The following is a 27,724-nucleotide window of genomic DNA, read 5'->3' as shown; positions in this document are numbered from 1 at the left end:
TATCACATTTCCCTTTAAAAATGTTAATAACCTGCCTTCAAGAGATCATTTCTAATGTATCAGATCAACACTGTACCACACCGACTCTGGCTTTTCTTTAGTGACTGCAGCATTGCAAAGTTGTAACTCCAGACTACCATACATTGCTAAAGCAAGACTCATGAACAGGCTCACCACGGTAAAACACAGAAAATACAAGCTTACCTTTGGTTTAAGCAAAATTAAACATTGGCTATGATATAATCCTTAGGAAGCAGCCAGCACCTAAAGCAGCTTCACCTTTGTTTAAATAACTTGTGTGGTTTCTGGGTAGAATAAATCTTTGGGGTCCTGGCGTTGCCTCTCCCTCGCTATCCTGTAACACTTGGCACTGCAGCACTGCGAGGAATGATCAAGTTGCTTCACTCACAAGTTCCTTTTACAACTCTGATTACATTACAGGGCCTTGCAGAGAAAAAAGTACTGAACTACCTGCCAGCGAGCACTTTGTAATATATTGCTGAAAGGTTAAAAAATTCAGTCAGCAGTGCATTCTCCAGAGCACAAAATATTCTAAGCAACCTTGGTCAATGGTCATGCATTTTTTTAATGCTGCTGGTCAAAATTTGATGAGGAGTCAGAGAAATTCAAAATCACATTTCTCTGTCCTGGTGATTTTGATTCATTTTGCATGAATTTGGTACAAAACCACCTGAAAAACTGCAAACCTGAGAAAACATCAAATTAGCATTAAATATTAAGTTACAGCTATGCAGCAGAAAAGTCTAAATGAGGTAACTGTCTTAGAGGGACTTGAGCACAGCAGAGTTAAAGTTTCACTGCCTCTGAAATGCCCATGTGCATTCTGAAAACAGAACTTCATTTTTTAATTGCTCCTTTCATCTTTAGACTTCCTTTTGAGGAAACAGACTTTGCAATATTTGTTTCTATGTCAAACTTTTCCGTTTCTCTTATACCCTCTTCTGAAAATGTATTATACTTTCATTTTGCAACTGGTTAAGAATCAATTAATTTAACACATCTTTATCAATTGGCATTTGAAATTGTAGGGATCAATGTGCCTTCTCAGGGTGATTAGAGCCAGAATGGAGAAAGGAAATTACTCAGCATTTATCAAGCCAAAATAAGAGAACTACTTCAAACAGAATTATAATGAGGAAAAAAATTAAAATGTGCACAATACAGTTCTGTAGATCTACAAGTTATGGTAAAGTTCTGGTTTTTTCAAGTATCATAAAATAATTAAGGAGAAAAATGACACAAATTAAACTGTTAATTTCAGGTAGTTAACACATAACAGATTTAAGTAACACATGACACATTTAAGATTGCAAATACTGTAGAGGTGACAAAATCCTCCCCGGTAGTAATGCAGTATATCTCATGTCACTCCTATGCAGAAATGTCCATGTATTTTCATTGCTTAGGCACAGATTTCCTATTTAGTGCAATAGTTGAAGTTATCTTCTTGATAATTTTAGAAATTATGCTTAGAAAGTGATATTACCTTTTTGAAAAATACATAGTTGTATGGTATGTAATTTTCTCATGATGTGTGTCAAATAAAAAAACCAAAATAATTAAAAAAACCAAAATATGATTAAATGGAGAGACTTATCTCAATACAATACCATGGTAGGTATGAAATGTTGATGTTGGGAGCTACTAATGTGTGCATGTGAGTCTCCCAAGATCTGCCTTCAGCCTGCACCTGGCAAAGGCTCCAGGCCCTGCCTGCCACCTTGAGCAGTTTTACACAAGGCACTGCACGTGTGTCAAGTGCACAGAAGTTCCCTCTCACACAGGTTCTTGCTTAGGGAAACTCAACAGAGGTTTAGAGTTGAAATAAAAAACACACAGAGGGAAAGCTCCATGGCTCTACAGCCTCTCAGAAAGCTCCTTGGCTCACAGCCTTTCCTCCTTTATGTTTCTTCTCCTAATCCCAGGAAAAATCATTCCAAATATTTCTTATTTGTAGGGCCAAACCCCCTTTCCAGGATTAAAACTGTTTGACTTACTCTTCTGGATGTGTAACACAAAGGCTGACCAAAAACTTGGCTTGTTCTTCCACCACTGAATCCTGAAATATTAAACTCTCTACAAAGTAAATTTTCTTGGTAGCCTCCAAAGTACCACACCTCAAATAAACTTTTATTTAAACTTCCTACAAATTTAGACAAAATTTTGCATGTTGTTTTTGTAACCTTGTTTGCACTGCTGTCCCTTGTACCACTATCAGTGATCCCACTGAAGTTTCAGCCATAGTAAACCATAACCAAGCTCTTTTTCAGCAAAAGTACCTGTGCTCATGCTTACTTTGCTTTTGAATTTCTTTTAAAATGTAACTACCTAAAGTTCCAAGCCAGCTAGGTTGTGATGATGTACAGACAATACCTCTTATCTCTGAGATAGGCCCAGGTAATAACTTCTAGAAAGGAGGCTAAAAACTCAGGAGATGCTCTTTCTTTTGATCAAATAGAGTTCAAATCCAGTTAATAGTGGTCCTGGTGCAAAAATTTTTCTTTTGAAACAGCTTTTTATTCACAGGAATAGTTAAGACAGGTAAGTAGTGAGCAAGACAGTCACTTAATGTTTCCATTTCCAATGCCATTTTGTGGCATTACTCTCAGTCTGGTTTGCATTAGTTACAGCCATCTGTGGGTAAAAACATCTACGCCTTGGGCAGAGGATCTGTGCTAGATAAACACTGCATAACTCTAAGATATAATTGTTCCCTTTGTGTTTATATTATTGAAAGTGGACAACTGCACACAAAGAGCTGCTTCAGAGACACATCGTTCAGCCAAACTTCCCAAATGAATGCTATGGCATAAGTCTGCCATTAAATCCTAAGGTTTGTATGTTCATTATCAAACATGCTCTGAGGAAAACACTACTGACAAGATGTAAAAGTTCAGCTGTGCCACAGACAGACACCAGCACAAAAAACCTGTCATCAGTACTGCTTTGATCTCTGGGCTAGGTAGGGAGCAGTGTGAGACAGCAGGATTTTCTGTAACACCTTGCATTTTGCCATCAAAGACAATTACAGGTTATTTTTGCAGTCCCTATGGCTGCTCATTTCTCATTTTCCCCAGCTGTCCTCTCTTGGTTACAAACCTTGCTTAGCAAGGAAGCACTTGCCTATCTCAAAGGAGAAGCAGATAAGACAACAGTCAACAGACATGAGGTAAAAAGCACACCAATACAGAAAGAGTTGTTCTGTGATTTTCCTGGTAAATTACACTAAATTTTTACTACAAAGCAAGATTTTTTATTGTTTTATAATAGATTTGTCACATCAATAATATGTTACAAACATGATAAAAAAGCTAAGAGAAATATAAGTACAAGGGAGAATTAGCCATATATATAATAAAATAATATTTGAGAGTATCTGAATTACAGCCAATAAATAGAAGCAGAGATGGAGCATTTACAAAATTTTAAAACCCTTTCAAATACAAGGCAGAATGAGATGGGGAAAAAAAAGTGGTGCTAATACAGCCTATCTCTACAGAAAAAAAACTGATTCCCTCCCAAACTTCTAGATATTTCTGAAGTGAAAACACTCCCATACTGCTGTGCCAACTAAAAGAGAACATTATATGAAAGACATATTTTAATGCAACTGTGCATGAATACCAAAAGGCACTTGTCTTGAACAAATACAATATCCAGAAATGTTGTTACATGTATGCTAATAACAAAAACACAATACAATGCTAATTTCACTACTTCTGAACTATTTAACAGGCCATTTTCTTCCCTGTGTATTACTCAAAAGCAGATGCTATGACTGAGCATTAAATTTTCCTGCTGTATTGATATAGAGAGCACTAAGAAACCTATCACAGCTGAAGAAATAACAATCATTTAATGATAAACTGGAAAATAAAACTTGCACATCAGCATTGACACCAAAGAAAATGAGAAAGGACAGCAGAAAATTGCACAGCTCTGTACAAAGGGAAATTTTCAAATCCACATCATAATAACAAACATGAAAATCTGCAATAATCAATCAGCCAGTATGAACCACAGATTTCAAATTCTGAATATACTTTTGGATAGCAGAGAAAAAGATGGCTCCCCTGAGTACACAGCACAAAATCAAAATATAATTAACAAACCTTATTTTCATGGTTCTAGGCTTACTATTGGTTAAAGAGAAACCTGCCTTTTAGAGAAACTTTAGACTCTATTACTCAAGCCAAGTAGTACTACATCTTTCCAGGGATTTCCATATATATTACCTCATGGATGAAGATCATAAAATACAAAAGTAAAACAAACTTGCCTTGCATAGCAGGATTACGCCATGGTGCTTGAATCTTGCAGAGCTAATGGTTTGAAGGTCAGGCTCTTTGGAACAGATGCACTAATCTCTTATTATCTCTATTACACAAATTATTTCAGATAGTGTTTTTTCTTGGAACCGAGAGATGAACCTCTATTTGCTGCCTAGGATTATTGTGGTCATTAATGAGAGTGGTTCTTCTTGGGTGTGTTTTAAGTGTGAGAGGGTAGCTGCTGTTCAGTACAGGTTGGTATAAAAATAGCAATGGCCAATTAAATAGCAGGGAAAAGTAAGACATATAAATTCCACACAGGTAAGATGCTCTCAAAATAAGTATTAAACATAATATATGCACAGAAATAAAAGATTCCTATGTACACAATAAATCAAAATCACATAAGGTAAACTCTAAGATCAGAGCACAGTCTTGCTTTATAATTAGGAAATACTATTTAATGAAACATGATGTTTTGTTGTTATACCCTCTATAATAGGTCAGACTTTAAAACTCCATGGGTACAACAAAATCTAATGTGACAGAAGATTTGAGATAAAACAACGAATAATAAAAAGTGCATAAAGCCTAGCTTTTTTATATAAAGCTGGAATTACTATCCTCCTGATAGTAAGTAAGGTCTGATAGGACATAATACAATTATCTAATTGGTAGCTAACTTCTAATAAAATCACAATGAAAGATGAAATCAAGAGCATGCAAATATCATAAACCAGAAATTTTGGGAAACTCCTTGATAAATTAAAAGAAATAGCTACTGCCAGAAGAAGAACAATGTAAAAGTGAGTTTGAATAAACTTAAATATCATACATAGATATTTTAATAACTATTTTCCAGTCTTTATATCACCATAATTATATGTTATTAAACACACCATCTTAAGGCTCTGAAAAATATCAAAACTAGTATGTCAGCTATTAGAAAAATAATATTTTTGAAAAAGAGTCTGCAATAACAAGATTTACCCTATCTGTTAGTGACATAGCACTGAAGATATGTAATGAACACAATCTCCACTTTCTTTTGAAATGAGTTTTAATCTGCATTTCAGTGGTAACAGGAGCCAATGTAACTGAAAAATGACTCAAATCTAAAATTTTTTTACTTAATAATCCTTTCATACAACGTGCCTGATTGCATACTCTCTTCAAAATATTATTTTTATTCGTGATATCTCCTCTTTTCCTCAGCTTCTAATAAATGTATTCAATTTTTAACAAGAACATATTCTAGTGGAAAATTGAAAGCATTTCTCTCAAGTCAAGATCTTCCAATATATAGTCAGAAAAATTCTTAGAATAATTTATGTTTTCTTTCCATTGAAATCTTTAAGTAAAATCAATTTTTCTAACCCTTGCCCAGGGGCAGTCTTTCTCTGAAGACTGCATTATGTGTAATGCCATGTTGGGAAAGAGAAGATGCCCAATGAAGACCAAAAGTTTTTCAAAGGCCTTAACTTTTCTACACATTTTTTTTTGTCATCCTCAAAGGAGCTTTAGGCTACACAGAATCGCTGACTATATCAAACAAAATATAAAATCATGGGTTATTTAGAGCAAATCTGAAGTGCGTGGTGTTGTTAAGTATTTATTTTCACTTACATCCAGAAGAAGTTTTTTTGTCTTACATATTCACAAAAACATGCAGAATTTTCACCAAGTCCAAGTTCATCATGTGTAGATCTCCATGGGGCTATTCCCCATGAAGCATACACAGGACTGGACCTCACCATCATGAGGATACTTAATACATCATATTTGATGTATGATGTATTAAGTATCCTCATGATGGTGAGGTCCTATACTTTGTAATGTGACATTATTTGGCTTTTGGTTCAACAGTGAGGAAGATAAAACACTTTAGAAACCAAAGTTAACTTGCTTAAAAACTCCTGTTCCAGCACAATGGTGCCCAAAATTTTGAAATATTTGCTACTAGGATATGATTTATATTAAAAAGTCTTATGTTTTTAATACAACTCTCGATCTGTGAGTTTATATTATGTTCTGTTCTATTCATCCCAACAACACAATGATAAATAAAGCACCAACCCAGAATCATGGTGAAATTCTGGTCTGCTTTTCTTCAGAATTACAAAGGGCAGAAGAACATCTTGTATACACTTAAGTGATCTCTTATCATACCACCTTCCTATTCAGGTAACCACAGTATTTTTAGGTATTTTGTAAGGATCATCTTGACAGTGATAATTCTTATTTTGGTAAAAAAACCTAGCAATTGTAATGAAAACATCTTGTAACAGAGAGTTCAGCAGTGTACCATCAAGGATAACAAATGTCACCATGCTATGTTCTGAAGTACAAAACATGAGCTAAAAGAACAGTCAAAAGGATGTGAGTATAAACATGCACACTTGCAAGGCAACCCAGTGATGGATGAATCTGTTTTAATTTAATTAATGAGCTGTTCACATATCCTATGCATTTCTTCATAGTTCAACTGAGTTCCCAGCTTAAAAGACTTTAGGAATCTTCTTACAGTCAGGTCCTGACTCAGCTCGTGGTCAACATAGCTTCTATAATATCACTAAAAAACATCAACTAACCAGGTACCGCTACTTGCTCATTTAGCTAACTTTACACAGCAGGGAGTGATCTGTGGTATTTACCCTTAAAGCAAGTAACCTCTAAAGAGTAATTAATTAAAATCCCCCAAACAGAAACATTCTTACTGGAAGAACACAAGAAATGAAGAAATGAAGCCGGCCCACATTATACCCCAGCAGCACAGAGCTGAGTCCTACTTCAGCATGTTTGGTCATCAAACATTATATTGCTTTCAGCCACAGATCCCTGTTTGAAGAAAGCTAACACTGTTCTGGTTTATACTGTAAACATTATTAAACATGTTTAATATGTAAGTGATATATAGATGTGTTTTAAAGTATGGAAATTTAATGTCCCACAGACTCTTTCCTTAAAGCAATACCCCTGTGTAAAGATTACATACAACTGGTTACACACATACATGCACACTATGTTACTGTCAAACAGTTACAAATATCTTTTAATCTCGCAGTTAAAGCTGTAAGCTTTTTTAGGAAGTCTTGGCTCTTCTGCAGACTGTGTGATTTTCAGTAGATCTTGCAGTCCTGAAGTTTGCTCCTCAATAAAAGGGGACAATGGCACTTACCGTTCCTTTGTAAAAAGCTTTAAGGTCTATGGCTGCCAACAATGCAAAGAACAAAGAACCACCATCACTACTACTAAAGAGGTCTGACATGAACTATGAAATTCAGAACATAAATTAAGAGCACATAAACCAAATTGCACTACAAAGTCCAACAGTACATGTTTAAATAGTAGCCATAGCAATTATTGCTCCAGTCGGGATTGCAAAATGACTGCTATACTCTTACTACAACACTAAGAGAATAGAAAACTTTGAACAACAGGAAAATATCTGCAAAAGATCATCCATTTATTCTACAGAACAGTCTTATTGGGCTGCTAAATTCTTAAGCCTTGAAATCAATGGGATTTTTAAGCATCAAACTCTCAAGACGTTTTCTTAAAAATAAGCATATCCCACCAACAAGGAGACCATTTTTATGCATAAAGAGAAACTACCTGTGCAGCTAACATGTTGACTGGCATGCCTGTGGGAAGCTCTTTAAGTGGAAAAAGAATGTTACAGTGCAAAGCATCAATGTTCACTTCTCAGTTTTGCAACTTCATTTCATACATAGTTCTTCTAACAAAAACTGATGATCCTACTTCTCTATGGCACATGGCTTCTGTCATAAGTACTGTCAACATTGTAGTCATGGGCACCATATGAACATAGATAAAGACTAAAACATGAGAAGAAAGTCAGGAGATGTCACATCTGTCACCCTAAATTGATATCACAGAATCACAGAATGGCCGGGGTTGGAAGGTACCTTTGGAGATCATCCAGACCAAGCCCCCTGCCATGGCAGGGTCACCTAGAGCAGGTTACACAGAAACACCTCCAGGTGGGTTTTGAATGCTTCCAGAGAGGGAGACTCCACAACTTCCCTGGGCAGCCTGTGCCAGTGCTCTGCCACACTCAATGTAAACAAGTCCTTCCTCATGCTAGGGTGGGCCTCCTTAGGTTTTAGTTTATGGCTGTTACTCCTTGCTTGACACCCATCTTTGAGATATTCGTATGCATTGATGAGATTCCCTCTCAGTCTCCTCTGTCATCATTCAGCCTCCCTAATGGGATCAACAACTGATCCAGCTGGACATTTGATTTGCCTTCCTGTTTCTCTTCCTCCCTTTTAACTCAACTAAACTTCATGCTGTCCAAATATTGTTTACTCTTCTAGCAACAGACTATTTGCAACTATAAGCAAAAAACAATACTAAGAAAGCATAGTATTGTCAAAAACATTGGCACACAACCTCCAGGTAAGACTAAGAGAACATATTTACTGCTCAGTGTACCAGCACCAGGCACAGGGCAGCACTGGGAGAGTGGCAGCACATTTCAGCTTGCTGTGCTCCCCAGTTGCCCTTTCAAGACTAAAAGCATTATTATATTCCAGCATGCAAAAACTGGCAGTTCCATATCCTAGAAAAAAGTAATTTATTAATGGTGAACAAAAAAAATTATTTAAGTACTTATACTTCCATCATAAACATTGTATCACAGGTGCTGTTATTACATATTCTACTTGACTGATGACAATGTATGAAAGGCTTGGATCATGACAGTTGTGCTGAGAGCACAACTAATTCAAGTTACAAGAAATTTACAATTCACTGTGTCATTTCCATCTACACATTTCCATCTATTCAGTTTTTGTTTTGACTGGAAAGATTCATAGCAATTACATAGTATTAGTTTTAATGATGACATTTGCTCATCAAAAGAGGTAGGATATTTAAGGAGATCACCAGACATTTGATTACATTTAAAACAATTAACCAATGGGCTTCTAAAAGATTTTTCATGGCACTACTTCTGAGGCTGACAACCTCACCTTCTTTAACATAAAATATTAATGGTTCCTTTTGTGCAAACAATTAATACAAAAATATGACACAGACACACACACACAACTGTGCCTCTTGATTAGCATTCACACAGAGTCTAGCATTCACACAGAATCTTAGAAAGCAGACTTTACATCTTATGGGTGCTGAGCAATCAGCAGAGCAAATGAGAGAAACCATTCATGAGGTAGAGCGTTACAGCATCTCAGCAAAATCTATAAAAATAGAATCAGAAATCTTAAGACAGTTGTACCTATGGAAAATAACTGTGCCAATGGCACTCCTGCATTTGTAATTTGAACTTAGCTATCACTCAGCTATCAACCATCAGGTTCAAGCCTGGTGCTCTGACACAGTTTGCTTACTGCATGTAGAGCAGCAAGAACAAGCATGTGGCTATTTCGTGTGGCCCAGAGGTGGTTATTTTTTAAGTAATACCTCCTCTATTCAAGCAACTCTGCCCTGTGCTCTCCTCCATGCAAGACAGGCAATAGGAAACCGTGCAGGATTCAGCTACAGGACATGGACTGAGCTGAAATCCCTTGTTTCTGAGGGGGACCAAGGAAAGGGCTGGGAGCAGAAATAAAGGGGGCTGGGCGCAGGCCAAGTAAGACTCAGCTCACTAAATTTCAAGTGTTTATAGATGTTGCACTGGAGCTAGTCATGTCAGACTCCTTTCAGAACATATACAGAAAACCAGACATTTTAGGGGGCACTTAGCTTTTACTATTTCAGACATTTACTTGAGGATGGTTAAGCCATGCGTGGAAGTGAACATTTCTTTCTGCTGCCTAGAAAGCAAGCCTGAAGTGATGAACTGACAGCTACATTGTGGACACCTATACTTGTTTGGACTACTCCCACCCTTTCTGATTGCAGTCCTTGGCCCACTTCTTTGAAAAATGGTGCCTTTCTAGTTGTCAAGGTCAGGGTTCATGTTCTATATCCCATAGTCCCTCTCCAGCTCCTGAAGTACAGCAGTACCATGTAGGTCTATTCAGAAAAACACAATCTGAGAGAGATGGACTCATGGGATTCCTTGAAGAGCTAAGCAGTGGGAATTACTGGCTGGAAGATTTGTGCTCAAGTCTTTCTAGATGCAACCTTGGGTTTTTTATTTTTTTAAATTAAATTATTTTTAAAATTAAACAATACATTTTGTCAAATATTCAGTCAGCAGCATTTGCACAGTAAAAATTGTCTCTGGATCACAAAGACTAGGACTGGAGAGGAGCTTTTTGCCCTTTACAGAGTGTCCCCTGGCCCAAATCGCAAAACTTTAAATGGCATTGTGGTAGCCTGCTACAATCTAAAGGTGATTATTGGGAAAAGTCACTCTCCTGGGATTTTGGCCAAGGGCAAACTTTGGACCAGAAACTATTGTGAGGCAGACTGGGAGAGTGTGCACCTTGGCCAAAAGGGGATCCCATCAAATTTCTTGACATTGTTCCCAAGTTGGCTATAAACATAGCTATCTCCATGAAGCAGAGTATAGGGTAAAGGCCTATATGCAGCCATGGGGCATAAAAATACTTGTGCAAGAATAAATCCAACTGTATTTGCAACTATGTAAACGCTGTCAAAGAAAACTGTAAACTGCTACTCAAACTCATCACATTTTCTCCACCATCTTCTCAGTAACTTTTTCTCCTGGATTCCCCAGTCAATGACAAAGGTTCAACTCCTATGAGCTAATTCCTGATCAGTGACTATAATCCCTGCATAAAAATATTAAGTTGCCTGTTCCAACACTTGCTAGAGATGTGCCAACATATGATAGCTCTCTTGCTGTGATATGTACACAGAGCTGTGAGTTTTTCAACATCTGAGGAAAAGTAAGCACAACACAAATGCAACTCAGTTCTTCCAAAACCAGCTCTTGGGGAGCTTGTGCCTCACAAGGACCATTACTGAGACTCTGGAGACAGGGTTTGGTTACTAGATTGGATCCTGTGTGAGACCCTTCTGAAGTGACCCCTTCACAGTGCAGTGGAGTATCTCTATCTAGGCAGAAGAACCTGGTCCCTAACATGGTATGCCTCTTCAGTTAAAGACAACTGATTCCCTCAAAATGTTTTCCTGGTGAATTATTTCTTTTCCAGCAATAAATACTACTTCAATGGACAACTTTAATTATGCAAAAAGCAAATCAACCCTACCAGTATAAAACCTGGAGGTTTTTTCCTATGCCCCTTGAACATCTTTCCCAGTTAATGTTTGGAGTCCAGACTGAAGAAAGCAGATAAGCCTTGTCAAAGAAATCTCCTCACCCTGCCCTGACCATGAACTCTAGAAAAGAGCTGTTCAGACAGAAGATCATTAATAGAATAAATTTTCAAGATAGAGTAATGGGTCAAACTTATCTACTTTTACACATAAATCCTTGGTCACATCTATCCCTAATTAATTCAGTGTTTCAGTGTGGCTATGCTCTGAGAGAGAACACTTTACACCATCATATCTAATCAAATGGTAGAACTATAAATAAAGCCACCAAGAGCCATGTGAAAGCAAAAATAATGAAAACAGCAACCGTGATATTCCTGCCGGGGAGAGCTTTTGGGTATTTTAACATGCTCTGTAAACAGAAAATCCATTTGCACGCACCTGTGTTAAGATAACTTGTCAATCTGACAAGTTCTGTTCTGAATTTGAGATGTCATCACAAATAAATGTATTCCAAAGACACAAAATCCACTATTAAGACACCACCACCACCAGCCCCCCAGACTTTAGTAGTGTTTCACAGTGATACTTTCCAAGCACCACATAAAATCAAAGGTACCCTGTTAACCCAAGCTTCAAAGGCAGGAACTGTTTTGGGCACCCACCCTATCTTATCTAACCATGAAACTCCTGTGCTTCACAGATCACAGAATTAAAGCAGAAAGACAACTGCCTCCTCTGGGCTTAGCACTGACCGGGCCCGACCTGAAGCAGAGCCAAGCTTCCATCACACAGAGAATTTCTTTAGGACGGCCAGACATCTAGAACTTTTGAGAATTAAAACATGTCATTTCTAAGATTCCTGGTAAAGTGTATCTTTTGAAGTGATTAGACACCAGAAACTGAATTTTTGCAATATGAAAAATGGCTGTATGGGCAAAAGAAGTAAACTACATGTGTGTGTCTGTCTGTGAGCACCAAGTATGTCTATAAATATTAAGTAATTTCAAAGCAATTCTCAAGGTAACTTTGAGGATATAAACCACAACAGTTCATTGAACAAATACTGTAGTTTAATCTTTTAGTGTTTTTTTGTCTTAATTCTATGGCACTGCAGTTAAATATTTTTAGACTTCAGTCTGAAAATCTAAACAAATTGTCCAATTTCAGTAAATTCAAGCAAGCTGAGACAGACCTGAGGATACAAAGAGGCCACACATACTGAGGTCTAAGTAACTGTACCTCAAAAGTAAACAGCAATTCAACTTCGGCATTGCACAGTATTTTTATGCTGTGCTCAGAGTAAGTTATACCAAATAACAGACATACTTAGCACCTAGCACCACCAGAGAAATCAATACAGATATAAACAAACATCACTTTGCACTATTGGACCCCTTTTGGAAGTTATATGGAAATCACTTCTAAAAACTGCTTATCAAAATAAAGAAAAGCTGGCAGATCATTCAAAAGCCTAATGAAAATGGTAAAAATATGCCACAGTTGATAAAAAAAAATATTTGTACTTTGATAATATGCCAGTTGTCGAAATCCCATCATTTCTGACTTCCTGGGATTGTTTTTTTCCTTTGTCTTTTCTTGGCAATTTGAAGAAAATTTAACATGCAATAACCTGGCTAAAATGGAGTGGTCAAAAATCACTCAAAATTTAATTTTAGTACTTTAAATACTGGTACATGTACGAAGTAAATGACAGCATAAAAATAAAAGGATATATTCAAATATGAACCTGTAAAATTCTCACTAGATTCTGACTGATTTGCTGAGAAAGCAATCACTTCTGGTATGTTTTGGTGAGAGCCATTCCCAAGCACAGGGAGCAGACATTTCCAGGGGACAAAAGCCACTGCTCATCAGCCACGTTTATGCATGCAGTGCAAGCAGATGCCACTGAAGAGCCAAGCTTTGTACTGAAGAAGAAGAAATTAATTGGGTACCTCAATTCCCCTTTTCCCTTCTCTTTGTGTGTCAGACTGGTTGTTAGGAAGCAAGCTTGGACTAGCAAGTAATATGAGGTGCTTGTTTTCATCTCTTCTATCTTTGTTCTATATTAAGACTTGCCAAAGTGGTTATTACTTATGTTAATTTAATTTATATGCCATCTGAAGTACGAAGAGTACTCTGGGTAATAAAAGTTATACAATCAGAGATTTAATTCCTTTGTCACACAGTTTACATTAAACTGCTGCTCCTTCTCTTCTTGGAAACAAAGTCAGCATTGGACTGGCCAATAGCCCTGGGGGCAGAAACACTGCCTGACTGATACCTGTGGGTCCAAGGCCAGTGCCTGTCCTTGTTTATCTCTGTCCACTCGTGTCCTGCAATGCTGCTCTTACCTGGATCTCAGCCAGCTGAACCCAACCTCCCTTCCTGATATCTGGAAAGTACTGGAAAAATGCTTTTAGGAATGTGCCTCAGGTGTGCTCACACTCTTTCCTATCCATATGCAAAGCTCCTGCTGGAGAGTCTATGTATCAAGAGGGCTCTGCAAATCTGGGAGAAAGTTTTCAGCTGAAAGGTTTTAAAGAAAAGAAAAAGATTCTGCAGCACTGAAATGTTTTGTGAACTGATACTTGCTCTGACACTGCTAGCATTTTATTTAAAACTGTCATTCGTATTTATTGATATTTTAGGTAATACTCAAGCTAAATTTTGTGCTTTCAAGATCAAATAATAAACTTTTAGATTAGAAATAATTTTTCAACTACCTTAATAACTTGCAAAAAATTTATAATTTTTAAAAATTTATATTACTATTTTTCCATAACTTTACTGAGTTCTGCATATTTCATTACTTATGATACAGAATTTGGAGTATCTAAGGGCCATTAGCTGTATTGCAGACTTATATATGTATAGAGCTTTTTTAATAAATACACTAACACAATCAGCTGCAGTAAAAGCAGCAAGCTTTATTATTATTATTATTATTATCATCAGTATCATCATTATTATTTTCCTTGAAAACCTCCCATAAACAACATTTTTTTGTCCTAGGTTAGGTTTATTGCTTTTTATTTGGATTCTGTTGCTAATACTTCTATTCCTAGCCAAAAAAATTTACTGAAAAAACTCTCAAAGCTTATCTGCCCATTCACATGTAAAAGTCCTAATAAGATAAAAATAATGTCTCTAAATCTAATGCTTCTTTGGATTCACTAAATGAACATTTTTTTAAACTCAGCCTACCAATATCTTATGATCAAAAGTATGATCTTTTAAAATAGTCTATAAATGAAACAAAAAGAACTCCCACAAAAAACCACAACTCCCCCCCAAAAAACATACAAACAACAACAAAAAGAAGCCAAAAAACCAACCCCAAACCAAAAAACTTCCAAGATTTTTTACAAAGTCAGTTTTATTTTCTAAAATTTACCAAACTACATAATTTCTTGGCCCTACTGGATTTAGAGCTGTGATGCCTGTATCTGTACTGTGTTGAACAGGCTATCTAAATTAAAAAAAAAAAAGAATCAAGGTTTATGTTAGATAAGAAAAGGACTGCTTCTGAAAGGTAAAAAAAAAAAAGTCTATCAAAATTAAGCTCAGTCATCTGACTCTGAACAGAGGGCTTTATTCTTCCATGAGAAAGGAGTGAATTCCTGTGCCACAGAGGAAGAGCATTTTTCCTCTGAATGACTACAGGTACTCTAAACCTCTGCAAGTTCCAGAACACAATCTGTGGATCTAATCAGGCAAGAAGCATATGAAAAGTACTAAAATACAAGTTTTAGACTGACATTCTCTTAAAGAGAGGCACTTACACAGAAATTTTTAATGTGAAGGTAGTACAATTTTCCTCCCTCTTGGTAGTCCTTTGGCACCACTCTATTTCCTTTTTCTGTCATAATTTTGGTAACATTTCAACTCTGTGTTTATACTTGCACAAAGTAAAGCTTGTGAACACAGTGTGAATCAGATAAGAAAGCAAATAAAAATCTTCTTTAAACAGAGCTTAGTTAAATATAGCCAGAACTCTTAATAGGCCTTTTTCTAAGGCCTTTCATAAGAAAATACAATGTAAACATAGCAGTGAAGCTACACTTATTAAATACATTTGGCATATTTTGAAATTATACAAGACATGCATGACATAGTTTAGGCATAATAAAGATTATACTTTTGGAAAGCTATAAATTTTCCTAAACCCCATGCTACTAACATATTGGAAATAGCCCTAAGAACAGTTATTGTTGCAGTTATATCTGTATTTAAAAATCTAGGGAGAAGTTGCAAATACAAAAGCAGAGCAATACTTTGGAGTACAAGTCAGGCAACCGCATAACAGGAGAAAAAGTAAATTTGCAGTTTAGGAACAAGGAAAGAACCACATGTAGCACTAATTAAACAGAGCAGTGGGACTTTGAAAATACTAGCCCTTATTAGGAAATCTTTTGGAAGATGAGTAACTGGAACTGAACTGTGTTTCTATTAAGGGTAGTGAATTCCTCAGCAAGACTGCAACAGTAAATAAAAGAGAACATGCTTACATTCACTCAAGAGCTTCAAAGAATTGAGTATCATTACTATAAAAAAAGAGTTCCTCTTATGAAAATAATCAGGTATTTTTCTTTTTTTTCAATTATTCTTCATCTGTTTGGTCATTACTCTTCTCTTCTTCCCCATCCCTTGCTCCCTTGCTGCAGAAACATTTGGGTGCAGAAGCAGCTCAGGATTTTTCTGGGACCAGGGCTGCTCTTCCTTCTTGGGTGTCAGGTGCAGAGCCCAGATCCTGTCACCATCCCTAAGGCACCATGACCATCCCTGCTGCTCACTAAAGGCTTTTTTTTTTTTTTTTTTAAGATTGGCTGAAAAGATAAATCCTTCTAAATGTCAATTTACAACTGTCTAAAATCTTCTTTTTCTGCAACAGAGCCATTATCCTCATAGATCATCACAACTATGCAGAGCAAGCTCTAAGGGGCTGCTCTGGCAAGAAAACCAACCCAGACAGGGAAGACTGTCACAGAGATAATACTGAACAGACAAGCAAGGCTAATGAGGGAGCTGCAGGACCGACCACCACACTTCTGCTAGGCTGCTCAAATTTACTTTTCAAGTACACACAGCCTAAAGTTAAGAAAAAGATTTTGAAACCCCACAGACTTAAGATAATGAATCAGAGATAGCTGTAGGTAAGGAAGCTCATGTGTAAATATGAAGCATTCTTGCAGAAATCAATGCCCAAAACAAGCAGATACTTGGAAATGCTCCTCTGAGAAAACAAAGAACAACATGTGAATTACAGTAGAGCAGGTTAACCCTGTGAGGTAACACTAAAGCTGTAAGATGTTAATTCTCATGTTAATTCTGAATTCCAAGCTAATTTTCTGAATCTGCCATTAGAAAATCTGATATCTTGCAGCATTCCCCTTGGATGAACAAGAGATGGCAATACAAAAAGATAATATCAGAAAAGAGATCCTGTGAAAACAGCAAAAGGGTATTATGCTAGATAAGAAACAAACAACAAGAAAAAAAGGCTCTTTCCCTATTGTGCTAAATGCTCTGAGAGGTTTAAGATACTTCTCCCTCTCTTCTGTTAGAAACTTTACTGTAATTTTGATACAAATATAAAAGTTATTTCTAACCAATTTATACCTATTTGTTACTATAGCAGTTTCTGATAGTGCTGTCCTTCTGATTCAAGAACTCTTCTGCATTTTTTTTCATCTCAAAATTTTCATTACTCATTCTGAAAGGAATGAACTTGCAATCTGAATTGTCACAGCTTTTCACTCAGCTCATTCTGTGAACATTCTGTGATTCAGTGATTGCTACTCAGAAAAACTACTCTACCCTCAAGTTCATCTGTCACTGAATCCCAGAATGTTCACAGAATAAGCTGAGTTGGAAGGGATCCACAAGGATCATCGAGTCTAACTCATGGCCCAGCACAGAGCCATCCCCAAGAGTCCTTCCCCTAGATTACCAGGAACTGACATACTTTCTAAATCACTTTCATCATCATATTCTAGCAGCATAAACATTAGTTCTCAATAAAATATCAACAAAATGTGCCTGTGGGTTTTGTCTTTAAATTCAACTAACAGACATTCTCTGGCTTGTTGTAATAAATCCAATTGATGCCTCCCTCCTTGCCAGTTTCTTCCTGACATCCAGTATCCCTTACTGATACCCATTCTTTCTATCCAGTCTAATAATAATAGATTATTTATTGAATTCTACATAAAGTATTTTAAACTTTTATCTAGCACTCTTTTCTTATCAAATAAGCACAATTTCTTTCACTACAGTAATAAAAAAATAGTCATGTTTATGAGATAAAAGAATCATGGTTAGAAATGCATCCTTGTCATTCAATCAATCAAGCAATCAATCAATATGAAATGTCAGGGGGAAAAAAAGCCTGACCACTGCATGAAAAGGTTGCCACAAACCCTTGTAAAAAAGAAACAGAATTATGCAAAGAAGCAATGGTGCTCTCAAGAAAGACAACAAACAAACCATCCTTATGCCAAAGGCCTTTGCTCTCCAGCATATTTTATTTCTTATTTATTATCTGCTTTTTCTGTCCATACCATCTAGATCAGTAGGAAATCTCTCATTGTACCTACTCATTTATCTCTCATTGTATCTCTCATTTATCTCTCATAAAATTACTACAAGGATGGACAGAAAAATAACTCTGGCAGCATTTCCAAACAAAAAAAGACTGAGAAAATTAAGAACAGATTAACAGATTGGGGGGTGGGGGTGGGAATGTGTGGTTTTGGTTTTTGATTGTTTTGTTGGTTTATTTGTTTGGTTTTGGGTTTTGTTTTGTGTTTTTTTTAATGACAGTGTCTACTCTGAAATTAGGTACTCTGAGCCTGGAAGGCTCAATTTAAGCATTGCTTTGCTTAAATTTCCATGTTCCCCAAGCAAGGGCTTTTTGCACAACATAGGGGTGCTTGTTAACAGTCACTAAGTACCTCCAGTGAACCATCATAGTCTCCATCAGCAGAGTAATGGATGAGGTTTTATTTTCTGAATCTTTACTTAACCAACTTAAAACTTAGCAACCATGAGAGAAAGCCACCTTGAGACCAGTCTTGGAAGGTGAAATGTGGGGCAATCAACTGGATGAGGAAGAGCTCTTTGAGCTGCAGAGAGCTCACAAAAAGAGCATAGATATACTGTGGAATGCACAACTATTATACTGTGGAATGCACAACTATCAGAACTTTACTGCTCAGTGACAATTTCCTCACTTAGATGAGACTATCTTATCTGAAATTGAGAATTTGGAGCTTAATTCAAAAGAATACAGAAGCCCATTTCTTTATAGGATAAATTAAAGAAAATGGCAGAAAATATACTTTAGCAGGAAATTCTAGTTTTTATATAGGGAAATATGTTCTAAGATAGTGTTTTTGCTCAGGTAGCAAGTTACTTCCTGAGGGAAGCAGACAAACACTTCGATTCCCTCCAAGTATCCACTTCAGAGACAAGGATAAGTGAAAAGAATTTTTCTTCATTCTGTTTTCACCTTGTGACAACACTTGATTTCAGCTCTGCTCCACGGTATGCAATCTGTTTTTGAAACATTAATGCCTATGGCTTCATTTCAGGTTGTTGATGTTGAACTTCACCAACAGAAGATGGAAAGCTAGTAACTTTGGTTCTTATACAGAAAAATCTCATTGTGGTTCACACCATTAACATGGCAAGGGATGTTCATTTACAAAATTGACCTGGTATCAGTGTAATGTCAAACTAGAAATGCTGCCCATTCTTCTAAGCTCCTTAGCTCTCCTTCTCTGCATCTCTTCCACTCTCATCTGTGTCAAAATAGTTGCAAGGCACTGTTGGCACTCAAAGAGAAGAAAAGTGTGCTTCTACAAAGAAGAAAGATGATCTTTCTGAAAGATGGTCTTTCTGAAGCACTATCTTCTGACCAGGGGGTAGAAAGCAAAAGGGAGGAATTCTTTTGCTTTCTTAAGGCACATGCCTGCATGTACCAGGAGAATTGAGAGGGATCCAGGGATAGGAATACTTCTTTTTGTCTGAGATTAAGGTTTTCCTTCTCTCCAGAACTCATTTTACTGATGATACCCACCCCCCATTGCCTCTATCCACTTCTAAATGCATTATTATGTCTCTATATATGGTACAAATTCTTTGATAAAATTCTTCCCTCCTATTACAGAAGTTTTCATCTCATTCAAAACAAACCTAGAACCCCAAATCACAATGTGGTATGATCAATATTGGCCTCAGTTGATACAGAAACTACAAGGTAAGATTTTCTGTAGAAGGGAATAATGTTGTAACACAAAATCAAGACAACTGATGATGATTTTTTTATTCTAATCTAGTTTCCTATAATTTTCCTGTGATTTAAAGTTTAGTTTGCTGTATTCAGAAAATTGGCAGTTACATATTTATTCTGTTTATATGTCTATATTTATTTACCAAAATAAGGCTGACAAAGAAAGCTAGAAAAGTTGGATTACAGCTAAAATGGTTATGTATGCCTGGAGCTATTTTCAATTTCCTGTGGTCATTTTGGGAGTTTTGCTTCTTTTTTCTTCCCTTTTCCTTTTCTTCCTTGTAACTGTGATAACATAAGAAGAGCTGGATTTTCATTAGGAATATTATCAGAAGATTAAAAGCTTTTTCTAGTGAACTGTCTAATCTACCCAATTTGTGGGCGCAATGAACAAATACATAGTAAGTAGGGATTTCACAGAACAGTCACTACAAGTATTATGAAATCTTAAACATAAAAGGAAGGTGCATCAAAAATACATAATTTCATTGCAGATTTACATAAAAATAGAAACCAACTCTTTCACTGACCATCTATACGGCACATATTCTGAATAAATATTTTCCAACAGCATGGAACAGGGTGTGTAAAATAATGATTACTGGTCCTTCTAATTTCAACATGCAAGAATCTGCTCCATATGTGCAAAGAAATCCACGGGTGCATGTGTAAACACAAACATGTATGCACAGGCTCACACACACACACTTCTTTTTCAGCTGAATAGAAAATAAAATTCTATCAATAATAGCTACCTTGCAGCAGTTCCATACACACCAGTTCTATTTTTATATAACATCAAGCCCATGCAGTATGTTAAAAGGAAGAATTATCTACAATAAGTCAAATGCAGCCCTTTTGGACCATTTCTTCAAGTGAAAAAAGTGAGATGGTAATAAATTTACTGGCTTTGAAGACAGCAGTAAACTAGAATTTCAGATCTACTCAATCCATAAGAATATAGAATTTATATTTCTTTTCAAAAAAAATCTGCCTTTTTTATTTCTGATCTTCTATTTTGAGTTTTCAGAAACAAATAACTATCTTTGTCATGCTTCCCTTGCTTATAATCATGCAAGTCATAGAAATAAAACCTGAACAACCTATGGAGGCTACACATCTACTTCTATATTTTTATACTCCCTTTAAAATACATATACTGCATCAACAGCACACCTCCAGTTCCTGAAAATCTGTCCCAAAAGTTCCTACTTGTTACCACTTTTGGAGGCCCATAAATTTTCACATCAGTTCCAAAACTTCAGACCTTGACTATGAGAAATAGTTTTCACATAATAAATTTTAAAGAAGTACCCAGTATACATTATGTTGTCATAACAGAAATTTTCTGTAATTCTCAATAGTGGAGACATTAGTAAGTTGTACAGCACATTAAAATGAAATAGACATTTTTATGTTTCTCCTCTCATCCTGTATAATATAGGAAGGAGGGAAGTGGGTTCCTGATTTAGAACATGAGCACTTAGCCTCTAACAATGTCATTGGGAAAATCTATCAAGTCCAATGTGCATATTGTTCTAAAAAAATGCATTCATTTAATTCACTGATTTTTGACAAAACTCAAAATTAGCGACTGACAAAAAATGACACATTTTTATTTGCTCTGATTATGCCATAGATAATACTCTTAGCCTGAGTCAAAACATGACAAGGTAAAGATGACTCTGAACTGGTTTACAATCATGAATAATACATAATCATGTTTTTCATATTTGATTTGCTCTTTGAGTTTCAGGAAAACTTTAGAAGTTCCATTCCTTGCAAAATTCCTATTGTTTTGAAATTTACATCAAGCAAAACTTGGAGAGCTGTAGTACCTTTCGACGAAGATTAGGAAAATATGAGCTTTAAATAGAAGATACTGAGAAGTGCTTGGAAGTCACAGCTCAGATTTTAAGTGGATTAAAATATCAGAAATCCTTTCTACATGACAACACCACTTTTTACTACTTACAGAGCACACCATTGATTCTGCTACATCTAAAATAGCATTTTACTGTGTACAACTATCTGTATTCCAATCTCATACACAGTCACCGTGCATTCTTGAACAACACAATATTAATTACAGTTCTGGGCTTCAGTTTCATTTATCATTTGGTTCAACTGCATGATTATATACTGACTTAAAATTCATGAGTAGTGTAGAGATCTTACAGATCTTAGAGTAGTGTATAACAATCTTCTTGTTATAACTGACCAAGCTTTCCTTGTGAAAGGATCAATTCTCCTGCTCATCTGGCAATCAAAGAAAACCAGGGGAAAGGGGGGAAATATTTGATGATATAAATAAACAATATTGTTACTTACCTTATTTTAGATACCCTGATTATGTGAGAGGAATGCTGAAATATGAGTGCATTGCATGCTAGGCTGAAGCTTTTCCTCTTTGTTTTCCTTCTCTTAGTAAGAAAGGACCCTTAGGGTCAGGTCCTGCTCCCAATGAAGACAAAAGCAGAAGTCTTCACTGGGGTTCAGGAGCAGGACAGGGACTTTAAAACATTCTTCTTCCCTTTTTTATCTTTCTGTATGGGCTTTTGTTCCTGGAGGCTATGCTGATATGAAGCTTTTAAGATTTCTGGAGTCACAATAAAGAGTTGGAAGGCTTATGCTCCTAATGAAGCATCATGTTGTCATCTAATTTATCTGAAATCACTGACCCCAACGTGCCAGTATTACTTACAAAAAAATAAAGTATTGGATTAACTCTCAACTTAAAAAACAAAAATAATTTTTAAAAATGTATTTTATGCCACTACAGGTACAACCTCTGATTCAAGTTGCATAACTGCCATTCATTTGCTCAGATTTCAGTTCCCACATTCACACTCAACACTTCTGCTGAAAGAAATTTCCTACAGATAAAAAGCTGGTCTTAGCAAACCATTATCCACTGCTGATACCAACATGTGTCTCTTTGCATTTCCTAGCCTACCTGTAAACAAGGCTTCTAAAAGACAACAGTTTTCATTGATCACAACAGAAAGTAACTACAGCACGTATTCTAAAAGACATTTGTATATTGTTTCTTGCAGATGTTAAATAATCAAAGAAAATTAATATATCAGGAGTTTATTTACAGCTGGAAAATATCTCTTGAGGAGTCTATATGCATATACATGTAACGCAGATGCCACAGATGAAATTATGGTAAACCACGTTTGGTGAGAGTCCTGTTTCCAAGACTGTGTGCCTCACTCACCTGTTTGACTAAGTTGAGATGTGCTTCTGCTCCTTCGAGACACTATGGCAACCACTTTGGCACTAAAGCTGGAGCGCCTTTTCTTCCCACCTGTTCCGACCATGCCGACGGCCGTGTCCGACTGGCTGCCGTCAATGTGCTCCAGCTTGTACATCTCTCCACTCACACTTGTGCTCTTTGTGATTCTCCCTGAAGTCCCCATCCGTCTGCCTTGCATTTTAGGAGTAAATGTACTACAGTTACAAAGTAAAAACAAACACGTTAATTTGTCTGTGTAACAGCATTTCCAAAAGCCTTATTATTTTTTAATCACTAAATTAATTTTAAGTCTTGATATGTTTCCATTTATTTGGTTCACAAGTAAAAGCTTAATCTGATGCTCCTCGGAGTACGTATTTCCAATGCTATTGTTTGTCCTCCACTTTGAGGGGAACAAATAAAATGACCACTTCCCCATGTTTTTCAGAGCAACAGAGAGACACTTAAAAGTTATGTGAAGCTTTCCTGTCTATATCCCCACAATACAGAAACAAATAAAACAGTAATTTTACAACCAAAGAAAATTATCGTGGGACAGTAGTTTAACACATTCATCTTATCAGTGGTGTTCACCAAAGACCTAACAGAAATAAAAATATCATCTAAATTTTCATACTTTTCAAAGAGATCATGTAATATGTAGTATTTTTAGGTCTTCAGTCTCTCACTTCATTAGAGGTAAGTGCAATAATCACAATATGAAAGCAAAATAATTTTGAGGCAAAATCCCTAATAACCCACTAGAATTTTCATTGATTGACAGAAAAATGAATCACTCTGGCAGTTCTGTATGAGTTCCTCTAGCTGAATTGCATTGAATTGCATTTGAATGTTTCTATACAAATCCTTTTTCTGCTCCACTGTATAGAGGCAGGATAATGTATTCACAAACACAGTTTAGAGAACAGTCTCAAATACACACAGGACATGCTAATACCCAGTCCTAGGTCTGCTGTGGCCAAGCAATGTCCTAGCTCTAAAGGCAATATAAAGTTAGTTGTCACTGTGCAGAGACAGAAATTTAAATTGCAGCTGGACTCACTTCAGATGCAGTTGTTAAACTGGCCAAGAATGTAGGAAATTCCTTGACCTTGTATTTCTGAATAGTAGACCTACTGGAAGCATGCTGTTTTAGGATTTTTTTTCAGTTTTCCAGTATTTTGAAGTCAAATTTATTTGTTAACCAATAGCCCTGTAGTTGCTCCCAGCAAGTTCCCTCCCCAGCAGATGGAATGGCCTGGTCCTGTCTCCCATTCCCATCACCCCTCACTACCTCTCCCCCAGTCAAAATTAGAGCGGGGTTAGAGGCTTTTTTGTGTCATGGCAAGTTTCAGACAGATAAGAAATCAGACTGGGAAAAATAAAGGGGTCAATGGGAGAAAATATGATATCCTGTAACTTCCTATGGATCTGGGCCCTGCTGGAGCTTGAATTAGTCCTGTCCCAAGATAGATCCAGGAAAGTATAAAAAATTGTATCCCTAAACTATAATTAAAAAGGTGTAGCCCTGTTTTACTGGCAGCTTCCAAGGGTTACTAATGTGTGACCATAGGTAAAAGAACATAGAAATAGACATTATTCTTTGAAAATGAAGTTGGAAAAGTTAAGTCTTTGACTAGACAACACTTAATAGAAAGATCACTATCAACCTCTGCATAGGCTTTTAACCATCTTCAGGACTTAGAATCTGCTCCTGTCAAGCTCAGATAAAAAACCACCTACGCCATTAAACAGAACAAGCTGCTTGATGCACCAAAGTACTCAAGAACACATTTTAGTGGACTACCTGAGGTACACTGAACTTAAAATAGGTTCTGTCGTGTTCCCTCCTGTCCCAGAGAAACTTTATTGACTGGCTTTTGGGTTTGAAAGGCAAAAATAGAAGACATTTTTATTTTAAAGTTTTCTTGTAGAATTCTTTTGTGTTCTATCACCATTCTCCCCACCACACACTCACATAAATGTGAGCAAAACCACAAACATATTAATCATTCTAGGAAGAAATTTAGATGGGGAAAAAAAAAACCAAACTCATAAAGTACCATCTTCCACACATATATACACAACTATCAAAGAAAAGGCCTGTAGGGGGATAGAAGGCAACACTGTTAATTGGTTTCTTCTCTGGAGCAAGAGACACTTCACTATTTTAAGGTTCAAAGGCCTCACTTTGGGGGACTCTACTTCCTACTTTGATTAGACATGGACAACTCCTTTCCACATGGATAATTTCTTGCCAACAGCACTGGGAATTGTATTTCTGTGACTGTTTCTACATTGCCAACAATGGCATGTGCTTTGCTAACCTGCTAATCTATAAACCTATAATTTCCAGCACTAAAGTTCAATGGACTATAAAATCTGCCATGCAAATAAAGAATTATTTACCATATTATTGAATTTGCTCTACTGAATTTCAGGTGTTTATGAATATAATAAATACCAAAATAATGATGTTTTTATGCCAGCCTTCACTTCTTTTTTTTTTTTACAATTTACCTGAAATGCTCTCTAATCTCCCTTTATTTAATATGTATTTAGGAGCCAGTGATGTCCATCAGCTGAGAAATGAGGAAAAGATAGTATTATAACTTTTGGAAAAAAACATTTTTGATGTATGAATTCACTAATTCAGGGAAAGTTTCTGAATAATAGAAAAAAAATCACTTTTTTCAAAAACTCATATAAGTTTCATTTTTGATTCTTTGCAACAGGTCGATGGAACTAGAATATTTATCTTAATTGGAAAAAAACCCAGAAAAATTTAGAATTCAAATTAATTTTATACTTGTTTTTACCTTGCAAATATGAAGTCCTACTTTCCTAGAAAATATGTTCCAGTGTACTAGTACAAAATAGCTATTAATTTGCTAGAAATGGGCATAATGGGATAGGACCAAGGATCTTACACAGCTGCCCAATACTTCCTCTTGTTAAAGCAAACAGATTAAGTTTTCTTTGTGTTCATCTAAACCCTGTGCTATTTTTTTATTTTTCATTAACTGAAACAGTCTCAAAAGAATGAGCATTTAAAATTCAGCATTCTTATACCATCTAATTGATTACTCTTAGAACTGTGTTTTTACTCTTGTTTTTACTCTTAAAACAATGTTTTGCCATTATTACTGATTATCACTTGAAGAAAAAGCTCCTAACTCACACTCTTGCTTTATTCACTACTGTTAGAGTTTCATATATGAAGCACAAACAAGAAAAGGACCTGCATGAATACATCCCCTTGCACTTAGCTGTTTTGATAACATACCTAAATTTTTATTTTGTTTTCCAGACTTGCTGGGATTATTAGCACATTCATTTAAATGCAGATGCAAGTTTTTGCAGGCTTGTGGCTAAAATTAGTAAATTATTAAATTATATTTAAACCTAGTTATCATAACACAATAAATAAATATTGTTTTCTGTAGCAGTATTATGAAGAGCAACATATTTATTCATATAGTCCATTAAGTCATAAATTAATTAATTCACTAAATTTTTATTTACAATTACTTTATGATCTTTAGCAGTTCTTCTGATTAATAGTTTGGCAAATGTCTTATGTTGTTTCTAAGTACTTCTAATTACAGCCATAACAACATAATTGTTGTGCATATTAAGAATGGTTACAGACAATATAAATGGGCCTGTGTATTACTTAACAGATATTCAGCATAGAAAAAGAGCCAATGGATCCTTAACTTTTTAAAAATTTATTTAATTTAACTTCTAAAGAAAACCTCCCTGTAACCCCAGCAAGAGCAGAGGAGCCTGCCCAACACTGGTGTCAGACACTACCCCCAGGTTCCTGCATCAGCAGGGAAGACACTGCTCCTTCCACCCAGAGAAAAATGCTTTTATTTCCTGCCAAAACTAATGCAGCGGAGACAAATCCCTTCTAAAGTTGTACCTGAACTACACAAGACATCAAGACTGTATTCACATGTCAGCCATCAGAGTTATGAAAGAAAGCAACACATTCAATTATGCAAGCTGCCCCTACCTGAAAGTTGCATCTGTGGGAATGAAGAATGAGCTTTTAAGACAAAAAAACTTAATCAAAGAGTAGTTTGAGTTACAAGATACCATAAAATTAACCCTGAAAGAAATTTTATAAGATGAGCATGCTATAAGAGCATTGTGGATAATACTTGCTTAAATTAAAAAGTACAGCACACTCAACTAGTTAGAACTAAAATCAAGCCAAGTACCTGTATTACATCATTATATATCTTTCTATGTACAGATAACTACTATACACATATTCAAGATCCATTAAAGTATATTGGAAAAATCATTTGATCTGAGAAAATTGGTATATAGACATATACTCAGGATCTCTCAGTAATTACATAAAAAACCTGCACAATCCACCTGAAAAAGAAAGTTAGTAACACAGTGGTAAGAAAGCTAGAAAAATACTTGTCCATAAACTCACCTATGTAATATCTGGAAGTAAATCCTTTCAAAGAAAAAATCTGAACTGATTGGTCATTGTTAAAATAAAAGCATTTCCCTCATTCACTTAGAATTACTGATGATGTACAAAAAAATATTTTAGGTGTTTGTTTTCATGAGCCCTCATTTTTCCTCCACCCATTTTCCCAAGAATGCAAGCCATGAGTAAATAAATGATGCCCTGTATCCCTTGCTGTGCAGATGATGTTGTGAGCTCTTTTCAGGCAGTTGCAGCAACTT

At 36.1% G+C, this 27,724-nt stretch overlaps 1 protein-coding gene across 21 annotated transcripts in view; it reads right to left on the bottom strand.

The window, feature by feature from the left end:
• RIMS1 (regulating synaptic membrane exocytosis 1) overlaps window positions 1-27,724 on the bottom strand; it is a 164,702-nt gene that overhangs the window by 17,421 nt on the left and 119,557 nt on the right. For 13 of the 21 annotated variants that reach the window (XM_077174811.1, XM_077174812.1, XM_077174814.1 and 10 more), the window contains one exon: window positions 22,991-23,223. The exons of the other annotated variants lie outside the window; for them this stretch is intronic. In XM_077174811.1, the coding sequence (XP_077030926.1) occupies window positions 22,991-23,223 (233 nt within the window). The remainder of the gene's footprint in view (window positions 1-22,990; window positions 23,224-27,724) is intronic. 21 annotated transcript variants of the gene reach the window in all.

This window comes from Agelaius phoeniceus, chromosome 3, assembly GCF_051311805.1.
Source record: "Agelaius phoeniceus isolate bAgePho1 chromosome 3, bAgePho1.hap1, whole genome shotgun sequence".
Classification (NCBI taxonomy): domain Eukaryota; kingdom Metazoa; phylum Chordata; class Aves; order Passeriformes; family Icteridae; genus Agelaius; species Agelaius phoeniceus.
The sequence above is the reverse complement of the archived record's forward strand: the minus strand, read 5'-3'. Positions and strand labels throughout refer to the sequence as shown.